The sequence below is a fragment of the Hibiscus syriacus genome, unplaced genomic scaffold (genome assembly GCF_006381635.1).
Source record: "Hibiscus syriacus cultivar Baekdansim isolate YM2019G1 unplaced genomic scaffold, ASM638163v2 tig00112968_pilon, whole genome shotgun sequence".
NCBI classification, from domain to species: Eukaryota; Viridiplantae; Streptophyta; class Magnoliopsida; order Malvales; family Malvaceae; genus Hibiscus; species Hibiscus syriacus.
The window spans coordinates 359,575-374,182 of NW_024063428.1; the positions used below are offsets into that span (position 1 = coordinate 359,575).

The 14,608-nt window shown below is 29.3% G+C and overlaps 1 protein-coding gene across 1 annotated transcript; it reads right to left on the reverse strand.

Moving 5' to 3' along the window:
• Positions 1-6,072: 6,072 nt before the first annotated feature.
• On the reverse strand, positions 6,073-7,176 carry LOC120184893 (transcription factor JUNGBRUNNEN 1-like). Its single transcript, XM_039189254.1, has 3 exons — positions 6,948-7,176; positions 6,593-6,870; positions 6,073-6,509 (listed from the first exon to the last, which is right to left on the reverse strand). Exons 1-3 carry the CDS (start codon positions 7,135-7,137, stop codon positions 6,147-6,149), a joined length of 831 nt encoding a protein of 276 aa, XP_039045185.1. The 5' UTR covers positions 7,138-7,176; the 3' UTR covers positions 6,073-6,146.
• Between the last annotated feature and the right edge of the window lie 7,432 nt (positions 7,177-14,608).

Consider the following 14,608-nt stretch of genomic DNA (forward strand, 5'->3'; position numbering starts at 1 on the left):
TTCCTCTTTATCCCCTTAGATGATACAGAAAAAAAATAATTAAAATGTTTGCTCATTGTTGGCATGTTGCAGTGGTCCTGGCGTTTCAGTGGTCACAGGATGGCAGGGCATGGGGTATGGCAGCAATGTGAAATCCAACTAGATTTTGGGTTGGCAGCACAGTGGCTTCACGTGGGTGATGGGACTACACAGTGATGGTAGGCAGCAGCAACCGGGTCCGGGTCAGGTCGGTTGAAATGGGTCGATTTGTAACCGGGTTTTGTTGTAAACTTTGGGCCCGGTTTTGGGCTGTTGGGCCATGAGTTGTAATTGGTCCTGGTTTTGGGTTTGTTGTAACGGCTTACAAAAATAAAATAACGTCAATAATGAAAAAAAGGTCCGGGCAAAAACGGGTGTCGACAAATAGACAAAAACATTTTCTTTAAATGTCAGGTTCCATCGAAGAGTTGAATGATTTTGCGGATTTGAGGTTTAACAATTGTGATTTTGCAGTGCCTCCCTGAGACTGAAACCGGAGTAAAAGAAACAGTAGCAAGCTTGGAGTAGGAGATGAGACACTGTGATTGACTAAACTCAAATAATATTGGTTTGATTGGCTTTGGTTTATTATTTTCAAGTAATAAATAGCGTTGTTGGATTGAGTTTTAAACCTATGATTTTTATTTATAGTAACAATAGTTGCCTTACATAGGGGTGTTAATTTTTCGGTTTTAACTAAATTAACCGATTAAATCGAATTAGTTCGGTTAATTCGGTCAGTCACTGAATTAGTTTAGTTGGGGAACGGTTAATATTTTTTCTAATATTCGGTTAACGGTTAATTCGGTTCAAAATCTGTTCATTAATCGAAATTATTAAATATTAAATATATTATATATATTAAATACATATTGTAAGCTCAAACTCATTAAGAATTAAGACTTGGCTATTTCTTAATCATACAAGACTCATTAAATTATCAATACCTAAATAAATTTTAACCCAAATAAAAATAATAATTCTATTATATTAAAATTAATCTAATTAATGAAATTATTTTGGTTAACTCGGTTAACCGACTGAAATAACCAAACTTTTTTTAGTTCGGCTAATATTTTCAAAAAAAAGTTCGGTTCGATTAACGGTTAAAAAAAGTTTGGTTAATTCGATTTAATAGAAATTTGATTCGATCGGTGACCGAATTAACCATTTGACCACTTAATCTTACAAAAAAAAGGCTAAAATAATAATAATACATAAATTCTACAAGTGATTATAGTTTATTTTAGTTTAAACCAAATTAAAAATGATTAATATTAGATTAAAACAAAAAAGTGAATCAAATAAAAAGAAAAAAAAACAAAGCAAAGAACTTTCTTCATTATTTCATTTTTATAATTTTTTTCTTCTTATTTATAAAATCTTGTCTCCCACAATCATTATGCATCATATGAAAGTTGCAACGCAATCCAGAAAGTTATTTGCATTATTATTTTTATGTGGTTCAGATTTTGAATGTGACTCCAATATTAACCAGTGTGTTAATTTAGTTTAATTAAAATCAATCATAATCATGTCAAGTCAGACGATAATATAATGCACATGAGTATGATGTGATGTTTAATAATTAGACAAATGATTTAATAATGAATGACCTAATTGGCATCGATGGATAATTTAAGGATATAATTAAAATATTTTAAAATTTAAGAATGAATATAGATGATAACCACTTCTTACTCTCTCGTTATAACGATGTTCAATTTTCTAAATAAATCGTGAGATGTTAATTTTTTAGAATTATTATTTGATACATTAAATTTATAAGTTGGATTTAAAAATCTACAAGTGAAACTAAAGAAAACTATTATATGCCATATTTTTATGATTTTTAATTTTGAGTATCAGTTAAGTCCACATAATAATTTTTAACTTTATTTATAGAATCACATGAATTAATTGACCCCGACGGTAAAAGAATTGTTGTTATTCGTTGATGTTTCGGGTTAAAGCACTAGAAAGGCCAGTGTTGTGAGCGTTCAATATCAAATGATTGAAAGTTATTTTCGAACATATGTTACATTATAGTTACCTCAATTTAATATAAAAATGCCCTTTAACTAATGATTTCCGTCGTTGACCGTTACAATACTGACCTAACACTTTAATCTTTTGATTTTTTTTCAATCTCTCTTAAAATTTGATTCTTTCACTTAAGCATTTTGTTTTCATCACTATTGATATTAGTGTCATTATCTTGGAACACATAATAATATTAGGAAGTACAATATTTTAGAATTATTTGCAAATTTTAATATATCTAAAGAAAATTTTGGTATCAGTATGTTTTTTTTTGGTACAGAAGTATAAAAACGACTACGTATGGTCGTCTACCATCTTAAACATCTTTCTCCTTTCACATCCATCCTCGGCAGCGGCCACAATTCCTTCGGTGGTTCATTCAGTATATGGGTTCCCTCCTCGAAAGCAAGATTAGCAAAACGGTCGATGCAAGAGTACCCTCTCTACAGGCATGTGTATACTCGACAATCCAGCCTTCTTTATCAATTTCAGTGCATTTATTGAAGAAAAGATCCATTTGAACAACAACATTGTGTCTTCTTTTAAGGGTTTCTATAGTCCATTCGGTATCAGCTTCAACTATGAGTCTTCTCGCCCCCAGTGCCTTACCCATCCGAAGACCTCTGATTCCCCAAATTTCAGCAACAACGCTGTTAGTTTGTCTGATTTTAGCCATAAATCCTTGTACCCAATTTCCATTTTCATCTCTAATGAGACCTCCCGTTGTTGTCTAGTCGATTCTCATCTTACAGGCAGTCACGTTTCTAAGATTTTAGTAGCATAGGGCGAATATAAAAATTATGCCCCCAATAACATGTATAGAAAAAAAATTGAATTATTACAACAAGCAAAACTAAATAAATTTGCTTGTAAACTGTTTTTTATTATATTTAATAAATTATCTAATAAAAAACTTAAACTTTAAATAGAAAATAATAAGAAATTTTATTAGACATCAAATTACTCAAACAAAACAAGCATGATTCTCTTTTAAATGGGTACATGTTAGACTTTAGCCTTCTCCATCTTGTCAAAAAAAATAATAAAATAATAATTAATGGAAAGCAAAAAAATAATTTAAAAATGTCACATCAACATCGTCGTTAATTTTCTAATGTTGGATAATAAAATAAGAAACAAAATATAAAGTTAAGTGTGATTTTGAGAAAAATAACAATTTGATGATCAAAACAAATTTAAAATAATAAATCGGTGATTAAATAAATAATTATCATTTCTTAATTATATGTGAAATTACAATTTTAAGTCCAAGACAAGAGGAGACCCTGAACAAGTGCCATATGCTCAGGGACGGGCCTGCTTACAGGTCTAGTCCGAGTTCAAGATCCAGCAGCCTCCTCTTGGTTTTCTCCACATAACCCAGATCGGTTCTTTCGTGATTTTGCTGTAATTGTTATCCAGAGCTGCTTTGAAGTCTCTGGCTATTTTGAAACTGTACTCTACGGTTTGTGCTGTTGTTCCCCATACCATACCTTCGGGTCCGGTCTTCTTCGAGCAACAATCTTTTCGTAATCATTCTTTGAAATCCCTCGTATCAAATTGACTATCCTATTTTCTTAATAATTCTCATCCAATCAACAATTTATAAAACACTTTATTTTTTATTAAAATAATATAAATTTGATTGGAAGAGAATTGTTTTTAATGTAATATAAATAATTTGATTGGATGAGAATTATTATTTGATAAATTAAATTTATAAGTTGGATTAAAAAATCTACAAGTGAAACTAAAGAAAACTATTATATGTCATATTTTTATAATTTTTAATTTTTTGAGTATCAGTTAAGTCCACATAATAATTTCTAAACATTATTTATAGAATTAAAAATAACCATTGTTGATGGATCAAATAATCAATCTTTATTTATTCCACTTTGAATCTTTGGTTTAATCAAACTAGCTATGAACATTCAAAATAAACTAAAGAATTTATATATGCTATCAAGATTCCCATGGACCCAATGTGGTCAAATGTTAATTTTGACTGAAAATGTAGGATATTTGGTCAACAAAACCAGGAATAATCAATAATACGATATTTTTACAATAAGTATTTGTTTGGTTGATTTTTGGACGAAAAGAATTAGTCAAAGATAGCTGCTTGACCTTAATCTATGGCTTTAGAAGCAGCAGACACACAATCTAATCTTCGTGTTTACTCTGGTTATCCCCCTACAAGAAAAGTGTTCCATATATATAATATAATATAATATAATAATTAGCTTACATAGAACATGATTTATTAATGTTAAATGATTTTATAATTTATAATATGATAAATATTTCAATAATTGATAATTAGGTTTAGTAACATAATTGAAAAAATAAACAACAAAGGTTAGCACGATCCAAGCGATCTCGATTGTAATGAAATTATTGTTATTTCTTGAGGTCCCGAGTTTGAGCACTAGGAATGTGAGTGGTGTGAGTCTTCAATGTTAAATGATAGAGAATTATCTATAAACATATATTGCCTTGTACTTACCTTATATTAAGGTTAAATTCACTTGTCGTGGAACTAATATGGCGATTGATAATGGACTAACTATAAAATAAGTGCCCAAACTATAGCGCTTTTCACGAATATGTGCCTAAACTATTTTTGGAATGATCATAGTGTCTAACATTACAAACGTTACCACTTTAGGTGTTCAGGCCGTAAACGCTTTGTTAATTGACATATGTCACGCTCTAATAATTTTAAAAAATTTATTTAAAATTAAAAAATTTAAATTATATATTAAACACAAAAATTTTGAAATAGCCCCAAAACTTTGAAAACCTTCATTTCAACCCCTAAACCCATGCCGACCGCCGACCTTTGCCATTGACAAAGCTCCACTAGACCTCACCTCCCCCTGGCAATCAATACCCCTATGAAATCGTGACCGATCGTCGTTTTATACCTTGTGAATCCTAAGATGAAAATCGTGATCCCACGCGATTCCGACAGCTAATCAATGTCAACTAAGGCGATGTATGACTAGGAGGGTGGTAGGAATTACTTCAGTGGCAGTGGTCATGGTCGAAAAGAGTAGCGAGGATGAGTTAGGGTTAGGGATTAAGATTTTTTTTATGAATTTGGGTTTTTTTTTTTTGTAATTTAAGAGAAATATGGTTTATATATATAAATAATAATAGTTTTAATTTCAAAAAAATTAAAATTACTAGAATGTGGCATGTGTCACTTAACGGAGAAAATTAATGGCAGTTACATCCGTACAGCTAAAGTGATAACGTTTGTAACGTTAGACACCGATATCATTCAAAAAATAGTTTGGGCACCTATTCGTGAAAAATGTTATAGTTTAGTGGTCACTTATTTTATAATTAAGCCATTGATATTATAATTAAGTAAACGAATTTTTTAAATTTTCAATTGATCTCATTTTTATAACAATTCATAGTCTTAGAGAGATAGTTTTATTTTATTTTATTTTATTTTATATAGTAGGACTGTTGTTTATTTATTCTTAGCTTACTCCTCTCTTATATTAAAAAAAATATTCCGTGCTTTGAATTTGTTAGTTTGTTCTTAGTTTGGTTAATTTGATTAATAAATTTTTTAGCTCAGGGAAAAAACATTCCATTTGACCTGAAATCTCAGATATTATTTACAAGAAGCAAGCTAAGATTTAATTTTGAGATAATTAGATTAGATATATAAATTAGGACCATCATTCTAAAATAATCTTTAAATTTTAATATATTCTATATCAATTTTTGAATTATAATTTTATTATAAATTGATCCCTAAACATTAAAAAAATGTCCTATAATAAGAACTCTTTTATCACCGATGTCACTTCGTCCGTGTAATTGGTTTGAATATTAATGTGGAAGTTCGACTCATCTTTAGAAGGGGTTAATCTTGAACAATCTCTACTCTTTTTAATTTTGAAGTTTGGAAGATAAAAAAAACCCATACTCTTTCTAAACAAACTAATAAACTAAAAACAAAGCAAGAGGATTGAAATTGTGAATATTAATATTAGTTTTATTAGTGCATAAACAGAAGTTGTATTAGAAATGAAATCCAAGAGGAAGAAGTGAAGTATTATTTACATAAGAAAGGGATCAAGAGCCAATTCCACAACTGATTTGAGGTCTTCCCAGTTGGCATTTGTGAAGAAATCATTTTCCGGACAGTTGGAGAAGCACGAAGATGGTGACGATGCCATAGATTGTTGCTCCCCATGCCATTCTCTTCTCAAAGCTGCTGCTGCTGCTGCTTTGTCGTCATCATGGTTTTGAGAGCTGAAAGTTATGTAATTTTCACGACTGCTTGATTCCACGCTGCAACTTTGCGAGCTGTGTATGCCATTGCCATTTGAAGAACGTTTAGCAGCCACTCGTCCCCAATTCGGCGTGCTCTTCCTGTTATCAACGTACCGCTTGAAAATCCGACATATCGTCCATACTTCCTGCGATCGGAATCCTTTCAAATGAATGGAATTGGAACCCTTCAACACTACTTTTTGATGTATTGATAGAAGGCTTTACTTACAGCATCTTGTGGATTGGATTTGGGATTGGGAAGGCGAAACTCATGCATCATCCACTCGGTTTTAGTGCCCTTGCCTGCACTCCCTCGGTAGTACACCAATGTTTTCTTTAGCCCGATGCAGTTGGCTTCACCTCGAACGGAATAAACCGGCTTGTCGATGCCGGTTGCTTTCCAGAATCCCGAACCCGTCACTCGGTTCGGTCTTACACTGTTTCGATACTTTCTTCCTCGTCTACAGTAGAAATAAGATTCGTTTTCGTCGCCCGCCGTGTTGGCCTCTGCATATGAAACAAACTATTAACGTAAAGAAATTCATATAAATACGAAGGACGAAAGTAGATAGAACAAAACGTACTTGGAAGATCCCAAGGATCGTATTTGTAGATGTCGATATGTTTGATGAGGTGATCGATGTGGAGGGATTTGTTGTCGATTTTTCGACGGAGATAAAACCCTACAAGCTCTTCATCTGTTGGGTGGAATCGGAAACCTGGAAGTTGAACATCTTCTTCGTTGTTAACACTAGTGCCTTGGATCATGTTCATCTTTTATTTCTGTTTCTTTTATGATTTCTATCACTTTAATTTCCCTGTGTACTGAGAAGGCTTTGAACACAAACGAACCTTATATAAGAAAAATGTTAATTTGAAGTCAACTGAATGTTGGTAGTTGAGGTCAAGTCAAAAGTATGGACTCTTTCGCCCAATCACCTTTGAAAATGTCTTTATTTTCTTATTATTATATATATATTCAAAAAACTAATATCTAAACTTGGGTATACGAACCAAATCAACTCAATAATTAAGAAGTAGTTATTATTCCTATAGACTTTGGGTTTGAGCATATCGTTTAAAGGAATTGTTGTTATCCCTACAGATATTGGGTTCGAGTATATCTCTTATCGGAGTGCTTAACCGTTCATCGTCAAATTATTAAGAATATTTCAAATAGATATTACTTTATAATCATCTCATACTACGCGTCATCAAGGAAGAATAAAATTCTTTTTAATCATTTGGATCATTCCAAAGATTCTTATAATTTTAATATTTATATTCTAATTTGATATAATTTTATATTTTATTTTCATAATGTTAATTCGAAAAGGTTATAGTGTTTTCAGTTGAATTATTTATGTGGACCTTTTTTTTACATACATCTTTTCCAGCTTATCTTTCTTAGATGGTGTTAATTATTTTGACAAATGACATTGTAAAATTAAAACCATGGGTGGAGATGATTGGTCCCTATCTTTTTCTGAGAAAATTTCATAAAATTTATATAAAAATATTTTTAATTTAATATCTTTTTAAACAAAATATTCATATTATTCTTTTTTAAAATTCTGAGATTATAATATTAAATTTTCTTTCAATGATTAGATTTTAAATTCGAGAGTAAGGAAAAGAATAAAATTATAATCTGATTAATTAAAATTAATATCAAAAAATATATTTGGATTCAAAAGTAATGGTAAGACAAAAATTGTCATTAAAGATATTAGATGAAAATATTTATATATAATGAATAGTTAAAAATTATACTTGTATTAAATAAAAAGTATATATTTAAATCGCAATAATGTTGAAGTATAATTAATAGATTCCTTTGTAACTTGAACTTGGTATGCAACTCAAGTATAATATTATAATAAAGCCATCTAGATAATTAGTAAAGACCAGGGGCACATGTACAAATATTATTAGGCCTGTAAACGAACCGAATGCACATGAACGGAGGTATGTTTATGTTCGTTCATTTAATAAATAAACGAATATAAACGAACACGAACATAAACGAACAATTTTTTTTTGTTCATGTTCGTTTATTAAAGAATATAACTTGTTCATGTTCATTCATTTAATAAATAAACGAACATAAACGAACACGAACATAAACGAACATAAACGTTGGAGACCCTACCTTCCATTGTTCTTTCATGAAAAATAGTCGACAATGCAAATGAACAAAATCTACAGTGATAAATAGCGTAAGAGCTGATTAGCAATGATGAAATGTTTGAAGATATCAAATATTTCGATCGATCTTTTAAAGATATTAAATGATTCACACGACTTTAATTTAACGATATAACATTTATCTTAGTGGTCCATGATTACATATGAGCAATCATTTTCCACTACGTTATTCTAATAAATTCGCCGGCTAAAAGTTATGTGACATCAATGTCAAACTTTAGTGAGGTTTGTTAATAATGGTCCTTTCCGTTGGCAGAGTAGAAAATTTAACCGCATGAAGATTTCGAATGGTACAAATTGGACTACAAGGCAATAATATAGATACGAAATCTCTTCGATGGTACATATCGTAACTGATATTATTGCTAAACCACCATTCAAAATTTTAACGTACCTAAAGTCTACTCCACAACTAAAGGTCACACAAGAACTATGAAAACAAAAGTTCATTGTCAAAGTGTATTTTCTACTTATTAATGGGTTCTTCCTGGAAAACCCATTACTTCCGCTATTACACTCTTTTTCAGAAATTGCATAGAAACATTTGTTTTGTTTTATGGCAAATTCTATATATTTTTCTCTTTACTGATACTCATATACTTCTGATTGTTACCTTTATCTTCCCATCTATTTCTAGAAAGAAATATGATGTTTTCTTGAGTTTTAGATGTGAAGATACCCGCAATAACTTTACATATCAACTATTAAGCCAAATAAAACAGAGTAAGAGATGAAAAACATACATGTAAAACTTTAGATTGCACTATAATATAACTTGTTTTGAAGCTTTCAACGATCGTCTCCACTCTCTAGTGAACACTAGGGTTTGGGAAAAAAGGGGAAATGAATATAGGTGCAAGGTGCCTCACGGGTTAACATATTGGATTTAATCTCCAAATAAAATTGGATTAATTATAGATTTGGTCATCAGAATATCAAATTAATTAATATTTTTAAGATACTTACAAATTGGTCACCAAAATTGATTTAAGAAGATTATGTTAAACATAAATGAATGAACATAAACGAACATAACCGAACGAACATAACCGAACATAACCGAACAAATATAACCGAACGTTCACGAACGTAAATGAACGAACGATACATATGTTCATGTTCGTTCATTTAATTCAACGAACACAAAATCTTGTTCATGTTCGTTCATTTAATAAATAAACGCACATAAACAAATTTCACGCCTCACAATTCATGAACGGTTTGCTGAACGTTGTGTTACAACTTGATGACCGATTTTGGGTAATAAAATGTCAAACATAATATCTGTTTTCGAACATTCAATGTCAGCTAAGTTGGCCGTCTCCTTATTCAAAATAAACCAACTAAGATTATTAAAACATATATATAAGTAGGGGCGGACCGAGGAATGGTTGAGAGAGTCATCTTTCCTAATAAGTATTCTCTAATAATTTCAAATTATCATATATTTTAAATTGTTATATTTTGCACGAATCAAGTAGTCTCTAAGGTAAAAATATTATTGTTATTTTTTTAAGACTCGAGTTCGAATACCATAGATTTTAGGAGTATGAGCTTTTAATGTGAAATTATTAAGATTTTTCTTTAAACATATACTGTCATATATTTATCTCAGATTAATCAAAAATAAAAATAAATTATTATCTTTTTATTGGTAATCTTTTTCGTTATTCTAAAACTTTAAAAGTACATTGATTCTAATATAAAATTGTACGTTTAAGTTCAACATTAATGGCTTGAGGACCATTTTAAAGGTCAATTTTATCTTTCATCTTAATTATTGTAACTGATGGTCTAATTTGACATACTCGCTGATTTTAATTTGATTCCTTTATCGCCGTTGCAGTCAATGGTGTGGTCTAGTCTTCGCCCCTTATTAGATGGTTAAATTCTAGTTTTAGTCACTACTAAGCACAAAAATTTAATTTAGTCCTTTGTCATCCTTAATAGAAAATTATAAGTTTAGCCCCTAGAAATAAATAATTAAATCTAAATCATTTTAACACTTTTTTTTGCTTTAATCCTAAATTAATTTTTTATCTGACCTCCCAATACAATAGTCTTATTTCATCTCTAATTGTAACAACCTAGAATATATGGGTTTGTATATTAAATTCTCATACTGATCTTGTAAATGTGAATTTCAATTTTTATATTATGGAAAGATGGATGCAAGTAGGAATAGACCGAGGGGGCGGGTGAGGACAGTCGCCTCCTGAAATTTTAAAATTACTATATATTTTAGATTTTTTTTATATTTTTTATTGAAAATTTGTTTTTACTCCTTAAAAATTTTGAAGTTTAAGTTCGTCCCTCTAAATTTTAAAAATTTAAATTCGCCTCCTAACATAAAATCATACATCCATATATGAGCAAAATGTTGAAGACATGAAATAGAAATTGGACCCATTGCACACTCAATTATAGAGTTATTAAATAAAATCAAAATCGTACTAGTGTGACCTTGAAAATGTGAAACAAAAATAACCATATATCCTATTCTAAGTATATATCATCTTCCATGACAGAATATACTTGTTAGACTCGGGAAATGCAAGTGGAAAGCTTGTTTAAGAGCAAGAGCCATCTTTGACCTTTTATAAGAGGGAATGAACTAAAAATAAAGGAATAACGATAAAAAAAATGTTTGGTTAGATAATCATTTTTTGCTCTTATTCATTTTTTGGACTATTCTGATTTCAAACATTTCATTTTGATATAAAAAGATGTTTTTATTAATGAAAATCATTAGTTAACAAATGATCAATGTTAAAAAAATAAGAGTATTTTTATCTTAAAATGAAACATTGAGATTAAAATGCTAAAACAAAAGAAAAAGAACTAACCTAACTATTTATTCAAATATTACGGGTCATTTACATTAAAATAATATATTAGAGGCTAAAATATTTTTTCTAAAAAAATATTTAATTAAATATTAATAATATTCCTTTAAATTAAATAAAAATAAATAATGGAAAATATATGATACACGTGGAGTAGAGTCTAAAGACTTCAGAAACATCTTTATGTTGATACCGTTTGTCATATTAGAAAAACATGAGAATTATTTGAACGGTAACTTCTGTCATATGCAAACTAATTTCATCATATTTCATTTATATGATATCTGATTTTTTTTTTACCGTAAATAAGAGTGCATTTGAACTCGTCAACTAGTATGTGGTTAAAGAAAGTGTTGAGATTTTGAGTTTAAATAATTATTTATGTAGTTTACAGTGTGTTGTCAATAGGTTAAAAATATTATGAATATATACTACTTTATAATCATTTCAAATTATTAAAAAAATATAAAACACATGAACTTATCCAATTACATCAACAAATGAACCACAACATGAGATTAAACTACTGCGAGACAACTGACAATCACAAATCATAGTCGAGCATGGTGAAAAAATATCCTCGACCCTAAGCAATATACCTACATCAAATTTGAGGGTCAAAAATAAAAAATATCAACAAGATAACAAATAAATTCCATCCTTATCAGTTTTATTAGTCTAGGTTATGAGCTAATGGACTTTTAATCATATCTCTTGACCTTTTGATAGTAAATAGGCTCGTACCTGAGCATGGGCAAGAGGGACACTTACCCAGAGCCCCCTCTTACCCCGAACCCAAAATTATAATTTCACGTATAATTAAAAAATGATAATTATTTATTTGGTCACCGATTTGTTATTTTAATTTCACGTATAATTAAAAAAATGATAATTAAAAAAAGTTTGCGGTGGAAACGATTGTTTTAAATCAAACGCAAAAATTATGATTTCAAACTTTTTCATTTTCAACTGAGTTTGGAAGAAAATTATAATTTTACTTTTACTAAAGCATGGACTCCACTAAATTATGTATTTACATTTTATTTTAATGATTTGATACTAAAATCATTAAAAATAATTTATTACTTTTAATAATTTATTTTAATAATTTAAAAATAAATAAAATTATTATTTATATATTAAAATATTAATTGTAAGTTATAAAGAAATATATTTTTATTTTTATATTTTTTATAGTTTAAATTGATATAATTCATGTATAATAATAATATTTTTGAATTTATTATAGTTTAAATTGATATGATTCATATATAAGTGTAAATATAATCTAAATGCTATATTTTTAATTTACAACATAATGTCTATATTGGACATTTTATCTTTTTGAACTCACTTTTTAATGGCAATCCTAAACAATTAAATTTTAAATTACAATTTTGTACAACACTTTTAAAAGTTCGTTTATACAACACTTTTACAAGTCACTTTTCAAAAATTATACCAAACTAGTCCTCAATCATTTGATAGTGAACACTCATATTCCTGTATACATGATGCTCGATCCTAAAATCTCAGGAGATAATAACAATCCATTAATAACTTAGGGATAATAACCTCAAGGGATATTGGAGCTGATTTTAGTTGCTATGTTGTATAGAGATGCCACAATATTAATGATTTATAAGTATTATAAGTTAAAGTAATATGTTTTCTTAATCAAATTTTTGTAAATTAACCACTTTGAAAATTATAAATTAACATTTTTGGAAAAACTGTAATCTGTGCTGCTTATAAATTTAAGAAAAACGACTGCATCTAGGTTGACCAAATAATCAAAACCTGATTAAGCAAAGTCAATTGTGGATGCTAAAAGTAAAATTAGACAAAAGGGTAAAGTGGTGTTGAATAAATTAGATATTTAAGAGGAATATCAAACCCTATCTGTTGTTTTTCTTCCTGATTTGTACAGGATGTAATGGATTCTACTTTCCTCATTCCCATATAATCTTACCTTTAATATTTTTTTTTGGGTTTCCCTCCCGGTTCCAAAGATTTTTCTTCACTAATTTGGACTTACCCGCGTTGCATACCTAATTTTGGTGGGTGAGTCTCTCAACAAGCGGGGTGGACTGAAGGGGCCGGGTGGGGGAAGTCTCCCCTGAAAATTTAAAATTACCATATATTTTAAATTTTTTCTATGTATTTCCTATTGAAAATTTGTTTCGACCCCAAGAATTTTAGTTCGTCTCGCCTGAAATTTTAGTTCATCCCCTTAAGTTTAAGTTTACCCTCCAAACATAAAATCTTGCGTCTGTCTCTGTCAACAAGGATTTTCTGTATACACAAGAACTATAACTTAAAACCTTACTTAAGGTATATCAAGTTACTTATCACTTGAACTAACTCATGTTGTAACCTTTAATATGTTTTATCAACTCACGCCATTGCTGTCACTAATGAACAAGTAAATTGGATCCCTAAATACGTAAAATAATTAGAACACTATGCAAAAAATAACATAACACGTTTCTAAAATGTTTGTATTTCCTATTTTCCTAACACCAAGTTAATCAAATAAAACAATAGAAAATAGAAAATAATAAAAAAATATAATATAAAAAAACACAAGTCCATTACAAATACACGAAATGTTAAAATTTATATAAAAATTGTATACATCTAATATACTTTCGAGCACACAAAATAACAAAATTGAACATAATGTTTTTTTTTAAAAAAAATTTGATGCAATTTAACAAATTATTCGAATATATCATTAGCATAACATTCAAAAAATGAAATAAATGAAAAACAATATAAACATCATACAAAAATAATGATAACATAGTAATCACAAACCCTTTTTTTGTAATTAATGCATAAAGCTTTAATTAATGCATCCACAAGTTGTAACTGAGTTGGGATATAGTTGACATGGAGTATCGAATTGATAGCCAAATCAGTTGTTCTTGTATTATCACACCAATTCCTAGGAACTTGGTTGAGAACAATGTCAAGATCATCTACAATGAATTGTAACCAATGGTATATCTATTTAAGACCAATGGTATATCTATAAATATTGTTTAGATTAGAGTGGACACATATATATCAGGGTAAATTATGCATTTAGTACCTAAACTATTAATTTGATCTATTTTAGAATCTAATTTTTTTAAAACTATACCTAACATTTAGTTTTTGTTTCGTTTTAGTACCTCGCCGTTAAA

Coding starts and splice junctions, on each gene's coding strand:
- LOC120184893 (XM_039189254.1), bottom strand. CDS start 7,137: ATGAACATGATCCAAGGCACTAGTGTTAACAACGAAGAAGATGTTCAA. Junction 6,871..6,947: donor CGATCCTTGGGATCTTCCAA/GTACGTTTTGTT, acceptor TTTCATATGCAG/AGGCCAACACGGCGGGCGAC. Junction 6,510..6,592: donor AATCCAATCCACAAGATGCT/GTAAGTAAAGCC, acceptor TTCCGATCGCAG/GAAGTATGGACGATATGTCG.